The 17,977-nt window shown below is 44.5% G+C and overlaps 1 protein-coding gene across 1 annotated transcript in view; it reads right to left on the bottom strand.

Annotated features, from left to right (window-relative positions):
- The window catches only part of ATP6V0E1 (ATPase H+ transporting V0 subunit e1), a 222,188-nt gene extending 216,365 nt beyond the window's left edge, over nucleotides 1-5,823 (bottom strand). Inside the window, exon 1 of the mRNA XM_085618082.1 lies at nucleotides 5,631-5,823. Within this exon, the coding sequence (XP_085474208.1) occupies nucleotides 5,631-5,734 (104 nt within the window). The 5' untranslated portion in view covers nucleotides 5,735-5,823. The remainder of the gene's footprint in view (nucleotides 1-5,630) is intronic.
- Between the last annotated feature and the right edge of the window lie 12,154 nt (nucleotides 5,824-17,977).

Genomic DNA, 17,977 nt, shown 5'->3' with positions numbered 1-17,977 from the left:
TTACTATAAAACATCTAAATACAAATACATGTAGAACACGAAAACTTTAACTTCTGACTTTGCCGGCATAAACGAAATGCACTGGGAAGCTGTTGTGATAGCCTGTCTAAATATACACTAAAAAGTCACATCTAATTGGAGTCCGAACATCTGCTCTATTATGGCCCTACTGTGACTATCTGATGCTCATGAATTTCCCTTCTCCAGTTACAATTGGAAAAATGCTGCCACAGTAGTAAGATAGTAATGTTATTGGTGTTAAAAGATATGCCCTGTGAGGGAGGAAACCACACCCTACCAATTTTTAATGTGCCTTTAGAAAAATGGTGAAATATCATTAAGAAGGCCAATATACGCAGATAAGGCATTTAATGGATCTCGGCTTCCATGCCACTTCATCCATACCACCAAAAATCGAACGGTTGCCGTTGAATTCAGGGTCAGGGCTTTGTTCTCAGATTCCTTAAAGATGGGGGTGTCCTCCTGTGAGTGTATCTTTCCGCCCATTTAATAATCTGTATGTGGGGAGAGGGTGGAAGTGGGTGGTGCTACTACATTTTCAGGTTTGCAAATACAGTATACTGCAGCACAGCTCTTTCCCCATCGAAGAAAACATGAAGCTCATGACACTGGTGAAGGAGGCAAGCCAAAGTGCCTACCTAGGTTGTACAAGTCATGATCATATCTCGTCAGAGAACCAAGGTGCCATTCTGGGATATTACTTTTGATATTGTTTCTTCCCCCATGTTGAAAGAAACCAGTAAGTGACATGTGTAGATATAAACTTCATAATAGTAATTAACTTGCTTCCAAAGGTCCCGGGTTTTTTTTGGGGGGGGGGGGGGGGGGGGGGGGGGGGGAGCAAAACATGGTATGGCCTTTGCCAGAGATTCTGGACCAGCTTCCCTTGCTGAGGGACCACGTAAACGAATTGCTGCTCAAAACATCTTCCACCATCTCACTGAGCGCATATTAACATTCAACGCCCTACAAAAAAGCTGATTAAGCGTGAATAGCCCCCCCCCCATTCTCAAAAGCAATGCTTTTTAGGTCTCGGCTGCGAAGGCTGCGCTTGCGCAGTCTCGCTCCGAGATTTAATGACTTTGAGTGACTTTGAGAAGAGGGGCTTGCACCCGCCCCTCTTCTCTCCTGTTCTCCATTGGCTGGCCTCTTAAATGCTGGCCAGCCACTGGAGAAGAGGTCCAGTCACTCCGTTGAAGCCCCGTCCTTTTCGGATCGGGGGGCGTGTTTTTTCGTTGCTTTTCGCAGGGCGTGTTTTTCTCTCCTCCAGCCAATGGCAAGAGGAGAGAAAAAGCAACACGCCCCCGAACCCGAAACCGAGGCTGCGTTTCTCCGAGGCAGTTCTTCTCTGCCTCGGAGAAAGGCGTGGTGTCCCGGCGTTGCTCCCTCACCTGATCTCCTTGTTTTGCTATCGGGATCCGCACCGTGCTTTGGACGCCATTCCCCCTTGTTAAAGGCGCGATGCTGTGTCTGAAAGACATGCCTCCCGCGGTTTATCTGACCCGGCCAGGGATGGCCGCTCCTCTGTCACTTGTCACCTCAGCACAATGGCGCTTTGTTAGCATGCTTCCATTAATTACACAGGAAGAAACGATGGCCTTATTCACCATGCTCTTTGAGAGATGGGGTTTGTGTTGCCGCCACTTATGTCACCGCTGCGCACCAGCCCGGCTCCATTCATGGCTCGCATGGCACCGCTTGAAATTGTTATCTCGAAGTGCGCCGATGGTTTCCGGTTACATGAAGATTGCCTGGGCCCTAATCTCCTGCAGCAACGTCTGCTGGTTTATGAAACCGGTGTACGTGGTTCACCGATAGTAGCAGTGCTTCACAGAGGGCCACGCTCAGCTCAGCTTTGTGTCAATTTGAATGCCATGTTTATGGTTTGTGTGCCTCAGTACTATGACACTGAGCGTCTTCTCTGCTTGTATTTCATGAACATTGCCTTGTAAATTGAGGTGCATTTCATCCGATCTTTGAACATCCAATACCGAAAATTTTATTTTCACCAGTCATTACAGAAGGTACTCATTGCTTGGAACGCTTCTAATCCGGAAAATATATTTGTGTTTCACATAATTCAAAACGCATTCATTCATAAATCGATCCCAGGAATCTGAGTGATTGGTGATATGAGCCTGTCCTCTTTTATGAATGTTGCCAGTAACCTATACCCCTCATGTATCCCAGTTGATCGTTGGAATGCACCCCACTTGATATCGTCTTAACCATGTGGCCTTCACGCATTCGAGAGATTGGTGCCCCAAACCCCTCTAATTTTGCCTTGCACTCCTCTAAAGAACTGACCGATTGGTTCCCTGCACCACCTGTGATTTGTGACCTACACCATGTATGTGGCCATCGTGTGAGAAGTTTGCCCCACACCACCTTTGTGAACTGAGAGCCTGTACTTTATGCTTACAGCCTCGCTGCCAATTCCAGCGCCATTTTGCTCAGCCTATGGAATGCTAGATGGTTCTGTAATAAAAACCTTTTTAATACTGACCCCTCTAAAACTTACCTTCACTGCCAAAACTGAAACTTGGATCGACCACGATGACCTTGCCATGCTGCCAACTCTACATCTTGTAAATGCCACATTCCTTCACTCTGTCTGTCCGTTAGGGGTGGAGGAGGAGAAGGCCTGCTGGATAAGAGACTGACAGAAAACTCCACAATACTTCACTAAACTACCCCACTCTCACCGGCGCACCTTACTGTTACAGCCACAACCTCATTTAATGCACGAAGTGTTATATAACACGCACCTTAACGCACCACATCCTTCTTTAAAAACCTTGCCAAAATTGTTAATCTAATATGCACCTCTACCTATCATCTATGGGAGCAACACCTAAATGTACAGAGCTATTTACAATGCAATGGTCTCGGCATTGGTAAAGTTAGAGCTATTGGCATTGCTCATGACAATGCCGTTTCTTTAAATGTTTTAAACACAAAAACATAAACAAAAATAATGTCATGAGCAATGCCAATAGCTCTAACTTTACCAATGCCGAGACCATTGCATTGTAAATGCTTGTTATCTAGACTGCCTGCAAAATATGTTGGCTTCAAAACGTTTTGCAATAGACGGATTGATAATAGGTTCTACTATAGCTCTGGAAGATCTATGAAGTGGCTACGCTTAAGGCTCGTGTAAGTATTCTGATGCATTTGGGATGTGATAGAGTACTATTCTACCTGCAGATTAGGATTGTGAAGTGTATCTTCATTTAACGGACTGCCACTTAAATAAAATAAAAAAATTAAACAGGGTCACCAGCAGCCCAAAAAAACCACATCCATGGTGAGAAAACGGTTTAAAGGTTTGTAGCAATAAGACCAGAATTATGAAAACAGGCAACATACAAAGTAAGTGTCATGTGAAATACAAAAAAAACTGCACTTCCAGAAATGTCCAGTCACAACGTGAATCACATCGCCGATAAACCAGTAAAGGAAAGAAGAAGTGCAGAAGGATTAAGCTGAAGGTCGTTCCTAACATCACATAACCTTCAAATATTTTCCAAACTGTAAACATGTTTAAACCAACAATACAGCAACACAGAATTGCGTAATGAACACATATGGCGTTCGAGGATATTTTTTCCTCCTTTTTATACAATTAAAACTTTATGGGCAAGGCGAGACTGTATATAACAGCATTGTTGCAGTGTAAAATGCCCCTACCCCATTTTTAGACGGAAATGAGTCGCATGCTTAAGGATAAATGAGCAATGAGGCATGCAAGACAGTTAAAATAGTGAGTACGTTAAAATGAATCATTTGAAACAAAAAACAGGGTTCTCTACTCGAGGTCTGAAAGGGGGTTGTCGGGAATGAGTTTGCCGGTGACCTGCAAATACTCGGCCATTATTATCCCCAAAGTTATCGAATGCTGCTCTAGTCACAAATATATTTAATTTTCAAATGGCTGATACAGTTATTGCACCAGCTGTGAAAATATGTATATCCAGCCTGTCACAGCGCATAAAACTGACAATAAGCCTCAGAGGTAAATGTACTTGCTACATAAAAGTATGCAATGTGGGGTCACAGTTTTGATCATCAAACAATAACAGAGTTAATGAGCCTCCTGCAAAGCATTGTGTCTAGCCCACAGGGGCTATATTCTATGCAGGATAGCTCAGTTGCGGATAGTGTGTGTGTTGCAGAACCGGCAACACTCAGACGTTTGTATTTATTACTTTAACTTAAGAGGGACCAGATGTACTTAGCCCTTTGGCAGTCACAAACTCCGCAATATCACACGGTTTGTGGCCGCATAAGAGTAATTTTAATGTACCTCATAGATGATGACTTATTTGCAAAGGGTCCTCTAGGACCATCCATACCCTTTGCTATTTCGTGTGGGAGACATAAAGGAAGTAGGCAGGGGTCCAAGGGACCACCGCCTGCCCCTCCTGATGTATTCCAAAAGCAACACCAGCTCCTTTATGCAACACATGCTACTTAAGTTTGTCGTTTTGGAATCCTACCACAGGGGTGGTGGTCCGATGTCTCTTGCAGGCCACTATAAAGGTATGATTGCTATCAATCACATGGGAATCCAAACTGCATCCTGCCTAACATGAATTATGCAGGTCTTTCTGCGACCCCCTGCAATTAGTTATTTCCTGAACCGATCTATTAATGCATCGGTCGGTTCGCAAAATATGATTCCATTCGCAAAAGGAGGGTAGTCGCTTTTTGTGAATGGATCAATAGTACATCTGCCCCAAATTATGCACTTATTTACCAATCATGTATTTTCGTATGTAACCTTTCCTATCATCTTTACCTCTACTATGTCAATCTTGACACGTGAAGCATTCTGTATAATAAGCTGTCAACCACACAGGGTCTAACAGTGCTACAACCAGAACTACACAAACTAAATAAAAAGAATATTTAAAGCAACAGTTGACACTGTTTGAAGATGCCGCACCCTCGTTCTTGATACAGGACCATTGATACTCAAAGGCCCAGAACGCATTTCAAAAACTATTCTATGTCCCTGGAATCCTTTAGCCAAATATGCTTGCATTTCCAGACCACTTCCTCCCCCGGCAACTCACAAAAACATAATTCGACCACCACCCCTGTACAAGTTCCAGTGTGATCATCCACCTCTCCAGAGCCCCCTAGGTAAATAACCTCCAGATTATCCCGGTTAAATCACCTCAGCAGCCATTCAGACCTTCATTCGTTCCTACAGACCACCCACTACACACGATACATACATACCGTGCGCCCCAGTTGAACCATGGCAGGCCGGCATGTAGTCACCACCACAGTTCTCTTCAGCATTAACCGCCCTTGACTTCTGCTTTACATACAGCCCTCGGTTCCTCAATCTTCTAAAGGTAGACACTGCTGCATTACATCCTCCGGGGTCCCCAGCTCAGGCAAAGCTCACTGAACGCACTCAAGCACCCATACCTGCTTCAAGATTCTGATCCCCAAACAAACACCTAAAGACTCTGATTTCTCCCCACACCACTCACAATCCCCTTTGAGTGTCCTGCGCTTTCCCAACCCGTCCAATGTCGTCTAACCTTCATAAAAACGTCACACTGATAAAACTCAGCTATTGCAGCACTCACCCCCGGTTAGGACCCTTGGGGATGAACCAGGGCACCACGGCCCCCACCACTCCCCAGAAGACACTCATGACGATAATAGGCACTGCCAGCCCCGGGTACGCCATGTCTGCAGCCTTAGCGAACAGCACAGAATCTGACGCACACCGGTTTACTGACACCGGAACCAGCGCGAGCTGCCGGAGTCACGTGAGCAGGTCCCGTCACCTGACTCTGAAACAGTGACGGACGATGAACAAAAAAGATATGCATTAAACACTAGAGCGAGAACTTGCGTGTAATACTCTGCCATGTTGCATGTAGGAAAAACTCATCTGCTCAAAGGACAAACATTATCAATTCTAATAGCTCTCGCATAAGCAAGGGCTATTGGCTTTGTTAACTGTGTTTTATCCATGTTGTACAGCAGCTCTACAGTGCAGGATGGCTAATGTCAGCTCTGCAATTGTCCCAGGTACATGCGCGATGCCCCAGCTCAAGTTTTTTCTTTAAATTCTGCAGGCTTTTTTTTTTCTTTGCAGATTTATATAGCGCGAACAGGACTTGAAGGTATTTGAGCGCTTTACATAAGTTACGTTACACAAGGACGCATTCATTTTTTATTTTTTGGTAGGCACGGGGAGATTAAGTGATTTGCCCAGAATGTGGACAGGACCCGAGGCTTGAACCTTGGTTTCCAGCACCAAAGTCGGCAGTCTAGCCGTCAGACCACATCCTCATCCTTATTCCAATTTAAAACAAAACTACAAGTCACAGAATTTAAAGAAAAAAAACCTGGACTGGAACAGAACATCACGCATGGACCATGAAAACATAGCAGCTATGAAAAGTTAGTTTTTTCCAGGCAGGAGGTGGTGGGCGAGGGGGTGTAAGAGGGGCAAGCAAAACAACAGAATGCAGGAGTGGTAGGAGGGAGGGGGCAAGCAAAACCATAGAATGTGGGAGGTAAAGGAGGGACTGGAGCAAGTGTTGTAATGTTATTACTTGTTCATCAGAGAATGTACGTTCCTTATGTTCTATGTTCTACTTGGATGGTGCTTGAATGTGTGAGTTCCATTCACCAGCAGTTGCCTGCTGACTGGCGAAGGGGGCACCACATCTGTAAGTCCTTGCCTTAAGAATAAAGGCCTATGTTAAAGTAATTGGTGTTTGATTACATCACTTCATTTTGGCGATGATTTGCAGATAGCGCAGGTGTTGGAAGGACTTGCAGAGGACGTGGATCCTGATAACTCACACTAACAAGTAAAGGACACAGTGTGTGTTGAGCATGGTTAGCACTTCCCCCAGTGGGTTGACCTATAAACTCAGTGGTCCTGACAAGAGCTGACGGAGTTTAATCTTTCGCGTATGATCTTTGTACATGCCTGCCTGGGTCAGTGGGTTTAATATGGACAAGGAAAAGGAAAAAACCCTTAGTGCGGGGCCCTGAGTGACTTTAGGACCAACCGTGCCAAAATATGTTGCCGCTATTCATCCTGACTGGTGTTGATACTGAGTTGGGTGCAGGGCCGCTGTGGCTGTCTTAACGTTAGCAGGCCACCTGGCAAGCGAAAATTTAAAAGCCGTGCCACGTGCCTTGTTTCACGGAGACTCCCTTGGTAACAGCTGATCGACGTGTGGAGTTTGTGTATCCCTGGAAATGGTTGAGCAGCATATGTGCAGTAGTGCGCATTCATCTTGCAGCGGGTGCCCTGAGCTACTATCCTTCATAAACGGCTGCGTCTCCTGGGAAATCAGAGAGCACAGAACGAAGTGGGTGCAGCAGCACGCATTCTTCTTCTTCTTCTGTGCCCGGCACAACGTGTTGTCATAGTGATCTATATTTCTATGGAAACCTTAGGTTAACAGGAGTGTGACCTTGTGCTTCTGTGGAGTGCTCTCAACTGGAGGATTTTTGCATGTGTCAACATTCAGGCTTCTTTACTGGAAAGGATTTTGGTCATCTTCGTTTAACTTTGGCATCTGTGTTTTTCTTTGATATTTTGGACTAGATAAGCTGATCCCTGTGTGGGGTCTACAGGGAGGAGACTTCCGGCTTGTGATTCATTGTCACTGACAAGAATGTATTACAGCCACACATTTTTGGCTGTTAGCATTCGTTCCTCCCCCCCTCATTGTTTTTGGGTTTCATCTCTGGTGGCATACATTATGGAGTTAGCTGCTATAACACCGCCACTATTGATTCTCAATCAGCCTGGTACTCAATCTACAGAGTGGGTGGATGTCTTTGACAACTAGAAGCTCTAGATGGTTTTGAATTTTCATCTAGCAGGAAGAGAGCCATTTTATTGAGTACGCTTGGTAAGGAGGGGCAACATATATTTAAATACTTGACCAAAGCTGTTGATCAAGCAGAACGTGCTATTAGAATTGTGTATGTTGAGGCAAGAAGACGATTAGAGTTGAGATCTACTAAGAGTACACATTTTGTCATGAGGAGGTACAAGTTCTACCCAGCCACAAAGGGCAGGAGAGTCTGTAGTTTAATTTATCACACGTTTGAGGGAACTATCTGTCAAATGCAAGTTTGGATCTAGGACAGATGAAATGATTAGGGACCAACTCATTGTTCAACGTAAGAGAAGAAAGATACAGGAGAGGCTGTGGGCTGCTAAGGATCCATATTTAAAAGATGCCATAGAAAAAGCGGAAGTTGTAGAGAAATCAGAATATTATATGAAGGAAATGGAACGGAAAGATGGAAAAGTATCAGAGTAGGTGTCATTAGTGGAAGGTGAGGTTGCTGTGATGTCTAAGGGGGTGACCAAGAACGTAGTTAAATCTTCCAGTGGTACCAAATACTCTAGTAAAAACTGCAGTAGGTGTGGTAGTTGTTAATATACCTCTGATGTCAGGAACCTCTCTGCAATTGGAAAGGAGTGTAGGAGGTGCGGGCATAAGGGACATTTTGCCCGAATGTGCAGAGATAAAGATAATAACCTGGGAAAAACGGCAATGGTAATGGATTAAACATCTGGAGTCGGTGGTGGAGTTCTCACAGATAGAGTGTTGTGTGTTAGCGGTGAAGTCTGTGAAGGTGAGACTTCAGGCAGATCATTTAGACCTAAGGCAGAATTTTCCATTAAGAACAAGGATGTGGAATTATTCGTGGATTCTGGGTCCCTCTACAGTATCACATCAAAAGAAATGTTGATGAGAGAGCGGCCAAATATACGCATATCAACCTGGTTGGCTATCAAGGTGAACAAATTGACATTATTGGATATATGCATACTGACATCACATTCAAGGATAGGTGCATAAGGGGCAAGGTGTTTGTGGCGGAATCAATCAATCAAACAGTCTTTATTTCGACTTCAAGTCATGAAAGACAATTTAAAAACAAAACTCATCATTATTTACAAAGACACATTTAAAAAGCATTTCATCATCAAGCATTTCCAATTTTTGGGCTATACATATAGAATTCATGGTACTAAAGCTAGGAGCAACATGATTTGTTTTACTGCATAAGTGGTATTCCTAATCGACCAATTAAAAAAAATAAATATCTGCTTTTCATCAAAACAAGCTAAAAAAAATACAAAAGATTCCATCATTATACTGGTTTACATTTAGGGCGGCTGAAGGGCTTTCAGTTTCCCAGCTCTAATTAACCACATCCATTTCAGAAATTTAGCTATGGCAATCACTATTATTTCAGAACTATCGGATTGAAATATTCTTAGTGCAGAAATCCCCGTCTTAATACCCTTCTGAATGCAAACTGCTCTTATCCATCTTAGGCGGGGGGCCTTATATACTGGGCAAATAAACAAAATATGTGCTATAGTTTCACGAAGTATTTTACAAAAAGGGCACATTTGATCGTTTTTGCTAGAAGCCCAATTACAGGTAACCGTGTTCAATGGAAGAGTACCTACCCTGAACTGGTGATATAATTTTCTATCTTGAGGCAATGTGATCAAATCCCAGTACTCCTCATACCCAATAGAATGTTTCAGCTCCAAAAAAGCCTTGGTATGTGAAGGATCTGAATGTGACTGAAACTCCACCTGGGATATATATGACCAGTAGGCCTCTTTCAACTCCTGTTTAGTGGGAATTATTGTCCCCTGTGGATTATCCCATAGATCCCCCATTCCTAAGGACTTTAAAAGGATTTTTACCTTCCTGAACCAGGGAATTTTTTCCCCAGTATCCATATTACGCGTCTCCAAAAGTGCCAACGCATAGTGGTTTAATTCGGGGGTAACCCACAGTCTTCTCCAATAGGCAATTGGTCTAAATCTACAGATATTTTCTAGACTCTGACACCCCAGATCCATGCGAAGAGGTATTAATGGTGTAGATTGTGGGAGGCCTGTGATACAGCGAAGAAACCTATTATGTGCTTTTTGTAAGCCTGCTATATCAGACGACCCCCACAGTTCAGCTCCATACAGCATGGAAGATCTTACTCTCGAGTCATAGATTTTTAATACTGGGGCTATGGGTTTGGTAGCTGATAGCTTAAATTCTCTTAGCAGTGCGCCAGAAAGTTGCGCATGCTTGGAGATTAGATGGGCCACATGAGGCTTCCACTGTAACCTGGAGCCCAATGTAATGCCCAAATAGTTAAAGCTGTCAGTCTGCTCTAGTAGTTCCCCATTCATAAAAACTCTGCCCCTGATGTTCCGGTGCCTGTGCATTGTCATAAATTTGGTTTTGGAGACATTGACAGAAAGGCCAAAATCATTACAGAACTTTTCAAAGCAAACTATTGCCTTCTGTAACCCTTCCTGTGTTTTGGATAATAGAAGGGTGTCATCAGCAAACATCAGAAGGGGGACGGGGATGCCATTCTGTTTAGGTGGATCGGTTGTAGAGTCTTGATAGTATTCAATAACTTTATTTATATACAATGTGAATAATGTGGGTGCCAGCACACAGCCTTGCCGGACACCCCTATCAGTTGGGAAGCTGTCAGTCACTTGGCTCTGGTTACCCCACCTGACCTGCGCATAGTTATTTTCATGTAATGTAATCAAAATTGCAAGTAATTCAGGTGGGATGCCCTGATCACGGAGCACTCTCCACAGCCTGTCTCTCGGTACTAAGTCAAATGCAGCCTTTAAATCAACAAAGGCTGCATACAGTGTACCTCCCCCCAGAATCACCCATTTCCAGTATATTGTGGAAAATCTAAAAACTTGGTCCACCGTGCTGGTCAGGGGTCGAAAACCAGCCTGTAAAGTGGACATAATTCCTGATTCCTCAATCCAGGTCTGGACCCTGAGAAGGACCATTCTGGCCACAACTTTTTGAATACAGGCTATTAAGCTAATTGGCCTGTAGTTTCCCGGGTCAGCTCGGTCACCCTTCTTATAAATTGGTACGATTTCAGCTCCCCGCCATATATCTGGCACCATGGTGCCTTTAGCTAGGGTGTTCGCCAATAATTCGATGTAAGGGACCCAGACTGACCTGCTATACAAGAACAAGTCAGCAGGAATTTTGTCTAGGCCCGGGGCCCTCCCTTTAGGAATTAAATTGAGGGCACATTCAACATCTTTTTTGGTGAACACTAAAGTAGTAACTGGCAGAAGGGGGCTGAGAGAAGCTAGTGCGGGTGGCGGGACACTGTTCGTATTTGCAAACTGGGATTTAAAGTGTTTTACCCATTTTTCTGGTGGGACATGATTAACCGGGGCTGGTTTTTGGTTTCCCATGCCCCACCTCACAAGATGCCAGAAGTCCGTTAAGTCTCTGGACTGACTGGCTGCCAATAGTTCATCCCAGTATTTAGTGTCCCAGGTTTTTTTCGCCACATTTTGTATCTTTTTGTAGTGAATCCTTGCCGCCCTTATGACTTCCCTATCGGTGGATCGCACAGCATCAGCTAAGGATTTATAAGCGAGCCTACAATTTTTATCATACCATGATGCTTGTTTTCTATTCCCCTTACCGGGGTGCTTTTTCCTGGGAATATTAAAAAAAGTACTAAGTTTAAGAAAAAGGGTCGAATGGATGTGAATTACCCTGCTGCAGCAGTCCTCAAAATCCAGCTGCCCCAACATTTCAATTGTTGCTTCATTTACCATTTCATTCATTTTGTTAATCGATTCAGGCTTGCACAGACATTCTGCCCATCTAAGCCGCCGGGTATCATTTGTCAAGATGATATCACCTATCAAATCAGCATGTAGTGGCCCCTGCCCTTTGTATAACTGCAGCTCAAGGCTTAAAGGATTATGGTCACTTTCAATACGTTCTATAACTATCATATCAAGTATGGTAGACCAAAATTCAAGGTTGACCAGTATATAGTCTATTCTACTGGTACACAATCCATTATTAAAAGTTGGGTTGCCCTGCTTATCACCTCGAGTCCTGCCGTTCACTGCTCTCAATCCATACTCAAGACTAAAAGTCTTGAGTTGTAGGGCGGCCTGGGTCCACCGTTTGATAGGGGCAAGGCTAAGGCTGGGAACTTGCCAGCAGATGTCCTCTGCCTCCGTAAGCTCCAAGTCTGTTTGATCCAGGGGCTCATAGGAGCAGTTAAAATCACCACAAATTAGCAAATTAGCCCGTCCCTTCCAAATATTAACATAGTGTCCCAGTATCGTTACAACTTCTGAAGGCTTCCCTCCTGGCTTTCCTCTGGCATATACATTAAAAATAATGAGCTCACCAAACGATGGAGATTTTAACTTAACCGCCAGGATATCCCTTGAATTAATTTCAAGTTGCGAAATAGTAAAACCATCGTCCTGTTTTACCCAGGTAGTCAATCCCCCCTTGGGTCTCCCTCTATTTGTTTTTGTTGCAGGTATTGCAAAGTGGAGGTACCCAGTTCTATGTTGGGGCTCTAAAGCCCATGTTTCTTGCATGTTTACTATCATAAAATTATCAATGAAAGTAGCCCAGTCACTGGAAATCAGCTTGTTTTTTAAACCAGCCACATTCCATGAGACTAGGAACTGGCTCTCCGCATTACAAGTTGTATCATTTGGGACAGTAGCAGAAACTCCTGTGCCATTGATATTCAACTTTACGCAGGACTCATTTCCGCTACCTTCTCCCGAGTGATCAATATAGCTTGATTTGCCTTGGAAGTTGCTTGGCATGGAAGAGCCTGCAGCCCCAGCATGAATCTCATGATTATTTAGACCATAATTAAGTATATCATTTATACGGTCTCCTTGAGTAGTTAGTTTTATGCTGCGAGCAAAATTAATTGGTACATTGATAGTAACACCAGCCAGAATAAAACCTCTATCGGATATATTTAAATCTGTGGGAGAAATCCTATCCAAGGTCTCAGCCGTACCCACTGGCTCCTCCCCGGGTGGCTGTAAGCTTCAATCACAAGCATCCAAACCACTAAAGATGTTGAACCGGTTAGAAACTTCCAGTGGGGTGAAAGGTGCCGGGTGATCCCAGCTCCTATGTACAGGGAAACCTGGCCTAGTGGGTACCATCTTCCACTCAAAGTCTACTAACGTTTTGGCTGGGTTCCTGAGATTCGACATATCGGGAAGTTTAGTACTAGGTATTGTGTAACCCCTAGTCTGGTGGGAAAATACAACAGATCGTGGGTAGAAATAGGTTAGGGGACGTGGAGTAATGCAACTACCTGAATTGACCCCTGGCCAGTTCAAGACATGACGTACTGCATTTTGATCTCTAAAGTTTATCACAACCACATCCCCCCTAATATCTTTAGGTCTACCCCCCAACCACTGAAGCCGGCGTACATGGATTATTTCGCCATCAATGTAACTGGCGATCGGCCTATGCAGTGACAGCCAATGTGTTATTTTATTCTTTAGTTGGGAGAAACCTTCTCTCTTATTTACTGAGAGCTCAGGAACCCCCGTTAGAATCACGACATAGGGGACAGCCTCAGGTGGAAGATCCGGTAAAGGTCCCCTAGACTGATTCCCTCGGGTCTGCCTCAAGCCTCCCTCCTCATGTCTCTGTGACCCATCCAAACAATTACCCATATCGTTAGTAATATTGTTTACAGGGATTATAGGATGGGAAGTAATATTAACTAGCGCGTTACACACAGGAGCATTTGACTGGTTGGTAGTACAGTTACTCGCAGTAAGATTAGAGACCGAGACTGGCCCTCTTATTAAATTACTACCAGGGGACAAGTCACCTAATGATAGATTGGTGGGAGCTATGTTTGCGGCTAACCCATTGTCGATCGTTGGGGGTCGGATTTTAACAACAGGATTTCCCCCGGATGAGTGAGCTTGGGCCTGATCGGGTTCCGATTGAGCTTTTAATTGTATAGAACAAGACTTCCTATCAAGGTCTGCTTCAATTTTCCCCAGTCGATTCTCAATTTTTTCCAACCTTTCTACAATTGCAAGAGTATAAGAGCGCAATATCAGTTCAAAAGTGTCCACAAAGTTACTAGTAATTTTAATATTAGACCCATTATCTTTGGGACAATGTTCAGTGCTGTGTACCACCTCTATATGTGCAGAGGTCGGCGCTGGTATAGGAACATTGTCTAATCCGGTCACGTCCTTAGTAGTTACAGTGGATATAACTTTAGAACTGGAGCGGGTCGCCTTCTTCCCAAAAACAGTATGGCTCATCCTTTGTTTGGTAAGTTCCATCCCTTTACGTCTCCTCTTAGCAGGCGGTGGAACTTGCCTTGCTGGTTGTACAGCTTTCTTAGGTTTTTTAGACTTGTGGGAGGTAGGTGGTACTATTTTCGAAGTTCCTGAAGAACTGGGTAGATCAAGTGACGAGTTAATAATAACTGTTCCAGTAGTGGGAGTACAGGGTGCTACACATTCTCTCAACAGGAAGGGTACACCTTCTGTACTTAGAGTATCGTCAACATGGGCTGGTACAGGAATAGAATCATTTGCAGGGGTAGCTGTGGAATTAAGCTCAAACAATGCCCTGGTTTTGATGATTTCAATAGAGCGTCTACGCTCAAGTCTTCGCTCTGCTAAGGAAGACTCGGTTGTTCCTGCAAATGGAGTCTTGATAAGATAATTATCCAAGGTACCGTTCATTACAGTTCCCAATCTATCAGCCATTGCAGACAATGGACTCGGCATACTTGTAGTCATGGTGATAACTGTATCAAGTACTCAGATAGCCTCAATAAAAAGTAAATACAACTTACAATGAGATGTATTCATAGGTCTATGCGTCTCAGCAGGGTGCTGTGCCGGGGCCGGTCTCGTCGGTCCAGGGAGGGCCACAGAGGGCCCGCCCTTTGCCCGGGCTTAGCCCGGCGCCGTCCCGCGCGCCTCCCGCGAAGCGGGTCTGTCGGTGATTTATGGCGCCTCCTGGCGCTTACACCGCGTCAGCTGGTCGCGCCGCCGCTGAGGCTGCCGGGAGTTGCAGTCCCGGGACGGCGACGCGGGAGATGGAGCTTGGTGTAGTGCCCTCTGGACTCTTGGCGGTGGCGGCGATGGTGCCTTGGCAATGGCGTAACTCACAGGTGAGTCTTCCTTCTAACAGCGTCCCCCCGCTCCGCCGGTCTGTCGGTGATTTATGGCGCCTCCTGGCGCTTACACCGCGTCAGCTGGTCGCGCCGCCGCTGAGGCTGCCGGGAGTTGCAGTCCCGGGGCGGCGACGCGGGAGATGGAGCTTGGTGTAGTGCCCTCTGGACTCTTGGCGGTGGCGGCGATGGTGCCTTGGCAATGGCGTAACTCACAGGTGAGTCTTCCTTCTAACAGCGTCCCCCCGCTCCGCCGGTCTGTCGGTGATTTATGGCGCCTCCTGGCGCTTACACCGCGTCAGCTGGTCGCGCCGCCGCTGAGGCTGCCGGGAGTTGCAGTCCCGGGGCGGCGATGCGGGAGATGGAGCTTGGTGTAGTGCCCTCTGGACTCTTGGCGGTGGCGGCGATGGTGCCTTGGCAATGGCGTAACTCACAGGTGAGTCTTCCTTCTAACAGCGTCCCAATCAAGTCCTCCCATTCTGGGGTGGTACCATCAATATGATCTGCATATTGTCATAAATCCGCGTGCACCTTCCCAAGTCATGGTGGTTGAAGATACAACATTAGATGATATTTTGCAAGGGGCAAATAAGGTTTCAGAGAAGATATGGGTGAATTCAAAGTTTATGTCCATGAAATTAAGTTAAAGCAAGGAGTAGTCCCGATTCAACACAAAGTGAGGAGGGTATCGATTTTAGTGAAAAAGGAGGTAAAGAAGTTTTTGGGTGAAATTCTTGGAAGGGGTGTCATTGATCCCATTGAGACATCCAACTGGATCTACCCAGTGGTCATCATACAGAGGAAATATGGTAAGCTGAGGTTCTGTGTGGATCTGAGAGGGTTACATCATCAGAAAATTGTGACTGACAATTTTTCACTCTGCAATATCAACAAACCTATTTTGGTACTCAGAGGAGGATGGTTTGTTTCCAAATTTGACCTCAGACATGTTTACCATCAAATTTATCTTCATGAAAGGTCCAAGCCCTTAACAGTGTTTATCACCATGGATGGCACATATCAATTCACCCGAATGTCATTTGGATTGGCTTCAGCGGTTAGTGTCTTCCAGAGGATAATGAGTGAGCTCTTTAAGTGTTTGGACAATGTCATCTACTTTCAGGATGACATTTTGGCAACACGGTGGAGAGACATAATGTGTCCTTGAAAATTGCTTTGGACCTTCTTTTTGAGCCTGGTTTGACCTTCAGATAACAAAAGTGTGCATTTTTGGAGAAAGAGATTCAATATTTGGGACACACGTTATCCGCAGAGGGTGTCAAACCTAAGTTAGATTTGTTGTCTATAATCAGAGCTGCACCATCACCCAGAGAAAAAGAACAACAACACTCTTTTCTGGGTTTGATTGAATATTACACAACATTTGTTAGGAATTTTGAAAGCAAGACTATAAATTGTTTTCAGAAAACTAAGGAGGAAGTGTGCAAAGCTAATATGCTGGTGCCTTTTGATACTAAAAAACACACAATTATGGCTGATGCAAGTGCCACATACAACGGTGCTGTGCTTTCTCAAAGGCATGTTTCCACCAAAAAGACTGTTGCCTTTGCCTCGCGATGTTGTTTAATGCTGTAGAGGGGTTGTGAGTAAAGCAGAGTGGACCGTTGCCATGAATAACGATGAAGTGTTGAAGGAGGCCATAGTGATGATAAAGACAGGTAATCAAAAATGCGCAGGGTAATATCTCTACCCCCTAAGGAGGAAAGCATGCAATTAAATATCACATAATACACATTAATACAAATTACTGAACAAAGTCTTGTAAATAAAGGGGTGGTATCCTGAACCTAGAAATGCTGCTAGACTGAACACCAGACAAATTGTTTGCAGTTGCACCAGCACCAAACCTCACACCAGTAGAGTTACAGAAGCCATTGCCACCATCCATAAAAATGAAGTAATGTAGTAAAACACCAAGTACTTGAACATAGGCCTTTATTCTTAAGGTAAGGGCTCACAGACATGGTGCTCCTTTTGCCAGTTAGCAGGCAACTGACAGCGAATGGAACTCACACACCCAGGCACAATCCAAGTAGAACAATTCCTAGATTCAGGAGACCACCGCCTTATTTACAAGACTTTGTTCAGTAATTTGTATTTATGTGCATTATGCGATATTTTATTGCATGGTGTCACCATTAGGGGGTAGAGGTGTCACCCTACGCCTTTTTGCATACATTTCTTCTTGTGTTTGAAAGGTTCCTTTATTGCATCTGTTTTATCATTTGATGTAATTCCTTTGGTTCCTTCTGTTTTTATAACTCACTTTCAGTTTTTCATTATGTGTGGGAACGGAAGGGGATGTGTTGTAATGTTATTACTTGTTCTTCATAGACTGTACATCCCTCATGTTCTATGTTCTACTTGGATAGTGCTTGAGTGTTTGAATTCCATTCACTGTCAGTTGTCTGTTGACTGGCAAAGAGGACGCCACGTCTGAGTTCTTGCTTTACGAATAAAGGCCTATGTTCAAGTACTTGGTGTTTGACTACATCACTTCAACAAGCAACACCGTGGGAGGAGGTGGGAGAGATGGATATAGGAAAAAAAGAATGTGGGAGGATGTGGGATTTACTGGGCAAGCAACAACAGAAAACAGCAGGGGATAGGAGGCATGGGGGCAAGTAACAGCGTGGGACTTGGTGGCAGACAGAAAGCCTTCAAACAAATGCACTCTTATGCAGTGGTGAAACTAAATAAAAAAAAAAACTCCAAAAGCACCAGACTAGTGTAGGGACACTGGTAGTCGAAAAGAAGCAGTACTTGGTCCATACTCCAGTAAAAAAACAAACACGAAAGAATTGAAGCCAGCAAAGACTGACCAATGAGAAGCAAGGAAATGAGAGAGATGATGAAGCCAATCAATGGTAAGTAATGGGCCTGCTCTAAGCCCCCTTTAAGTTAA

This window comes from Triturus cristatus, chromosome 7, assembly GCF_964204655.1.
Source record: "Triturus cristatus chromosome 7, aTriCri1.1, whole genome shotgun sequence".
Lineage (NCBI taxonomy): Eukaryota > Metazoa > Chordata > Amphibia > Caudata > Salamandridae > Triturus > Triturus cristatus.
This window is presented reverse-complemented; position numbering and strand designations above follow the sequence as displayed.